The sequence below is a fragment of the Nanorana parkeri genome, unplaced genomic scaffold, assembly GCF_000935625.1.
Source record: "Nanorana parkeri isolate BGI_ZX_2015 unplaced genomic scaffold, ASM93562v1 scaffold1091, whole genome shotgun sequence".
Classification (NCBI taxonomy): domain Eukaryota; kingdom Metazoa; phylum Chordata; class Amphibia; order Anura; family Dicroglossidae; genus Nanorana; species Nanorana parkeri.
In genome coordinates this window covers 562387-563849 of record NW_017307359.1, presented here as the reverse complement: position 1 = coordinate 563849, position 1463 = coordinate 562387, and the positions used below count along the sequence as shown (strand labels likewise).

The following is a 1463-nucleotide window of genomic DNA, read 5'->3' as shown; positions in this document are numbered from 1 at the left end:
ACGCATCAAAAACATGGCACAACCCACTGCATTGCGTGTGCAGAAACCTGAGCGGATCTGCTCTGCATTTGGTGTGAACAAGGCCGGAAGGCAATATGGCAAGGAGGCTGCGAGAGGCCCCATGATTACTAATGGCAGCCCCGGGACAATTGTATAAGGCAGTACCTGCACTGCAGCAGTGAAAGTTGTCATGCAAAGCTTTCTATGATCAGTCAGGCCAAAACCGAAAATTACTCTTTTTCCCACCTTTTATAATAATTGTATTGTAAGCACACAGCGCTTGAATAGCTTCAGCCAGGGAATGACGGCTGCCAGTGGCAAGATTCCGCAGATGGCAGCTGAATATAAATACAGCAGGTAGTGGGGTGGGTGCAATAGCCAGCCTGCTATTGGCCATTTCAAATTGCAATAGCCAATAGCAGGCTGGCTATTGCACCCACCCCACCCATTGCTTGCTGTGCCCTCCTCCCAGCGTGCAGGCGAGAGCTAGGGGATCCGATCAACTAATCGATAATGAGAACAGTTGACAACTATTCTAAAAACCAATATAATCAATTAATCAATTAGTTGGTTGCAGCCCTAGTCCCTAGGGCCACCTTAACGGCGTAAAGGCAGTCGTCCCATACGGGCCTCAGGCCCCCTAGGGTCAGCAGGGGAACCCGGGCCTGGTAGGAAGGCTTAATGGGGCCCTAGTGGGTATGAGAAAGCATGTGCCCTTCTCCGAAGGAAGCAGTGCTTACATGGGGTTTTTGTCTCCCGTCACCTCATCTGATGGCCCAAACACTGCCACATGTGGAAAGAAGGGATTAAGCTCCTCTTTACTATCAATGAGGTTCTAGAAGAGGATGGGTAGGATATAGGTAACTAAAAAAAAGGACCCTTTTAACTTGTCACCTCCATTATACCTTCTCTTCAGTATATTACATTGTTTGAGTAACTGGTAGAAACAGCAAATGCCTTCAATTGTGTACAGGACCAAACCAATCAATTCACTGAAAGGGTAAGTTCACTTTCTCACACCCCACCACCTCCCCCCGGCACTTACATGTCTGAGTGCAGGACGTTTAATTATTCACATTCTGTGTGAAAGCGAACTTCCCCGTGACATCGCAGAGGCACAGAACAGGCAGCCACCCTGTACCAAAGCTACAAAAGGGAACCCACCGCGGCATGTCTGCGTCCTTCATTCCGGTCGGCCCCCAGCCACTCCAAGGCACGTTTCACTTCAAACTCCACGTATTCGGCAGTGAACGTGTCCCCTGCCATAGCGAGGCGCCCCATGGCTTTGGAAGCCATCTCCATGACGGCGGGGTCACTGGAGGGCAGCAGGTTTCGGAGGTAGTTGGCGAATCTGCTGATTCGGGTGGCATTTCCTCCCTCGACTCCAATCAGGCTGACTGTAGGGGGATACAAAAAAAAAAAAAAAAAGGATTCTGAGGGAAAGAGGTGATTGGGTTTATTAA

At 49.6% G+C, this 1463-nt stretch overlaps 1 protein-coding gene across 1 annotated transcript in view; it reads right to left on the bottom strand.

Moving 5' to 3' along the window:
- LOC108796319 (serine/threonine-protein kinase mTOR-like) overlaps positions 1 to 1463 on the bottom strand; it is a 33332-nt gene that overhangs the window by 29196 nt on the left and 2673 nt on the right. The window contains exon 3 of the mRNA XM_018567776.1: positions 1165 to 1397. Coding sequence (XP_018423278.1) covers positions 1165 to 1397 — 233 coding nt within the window. The remainder of the gene's footprint in view (positions 1 to 1164; positions 1398 to 1463) is intronic.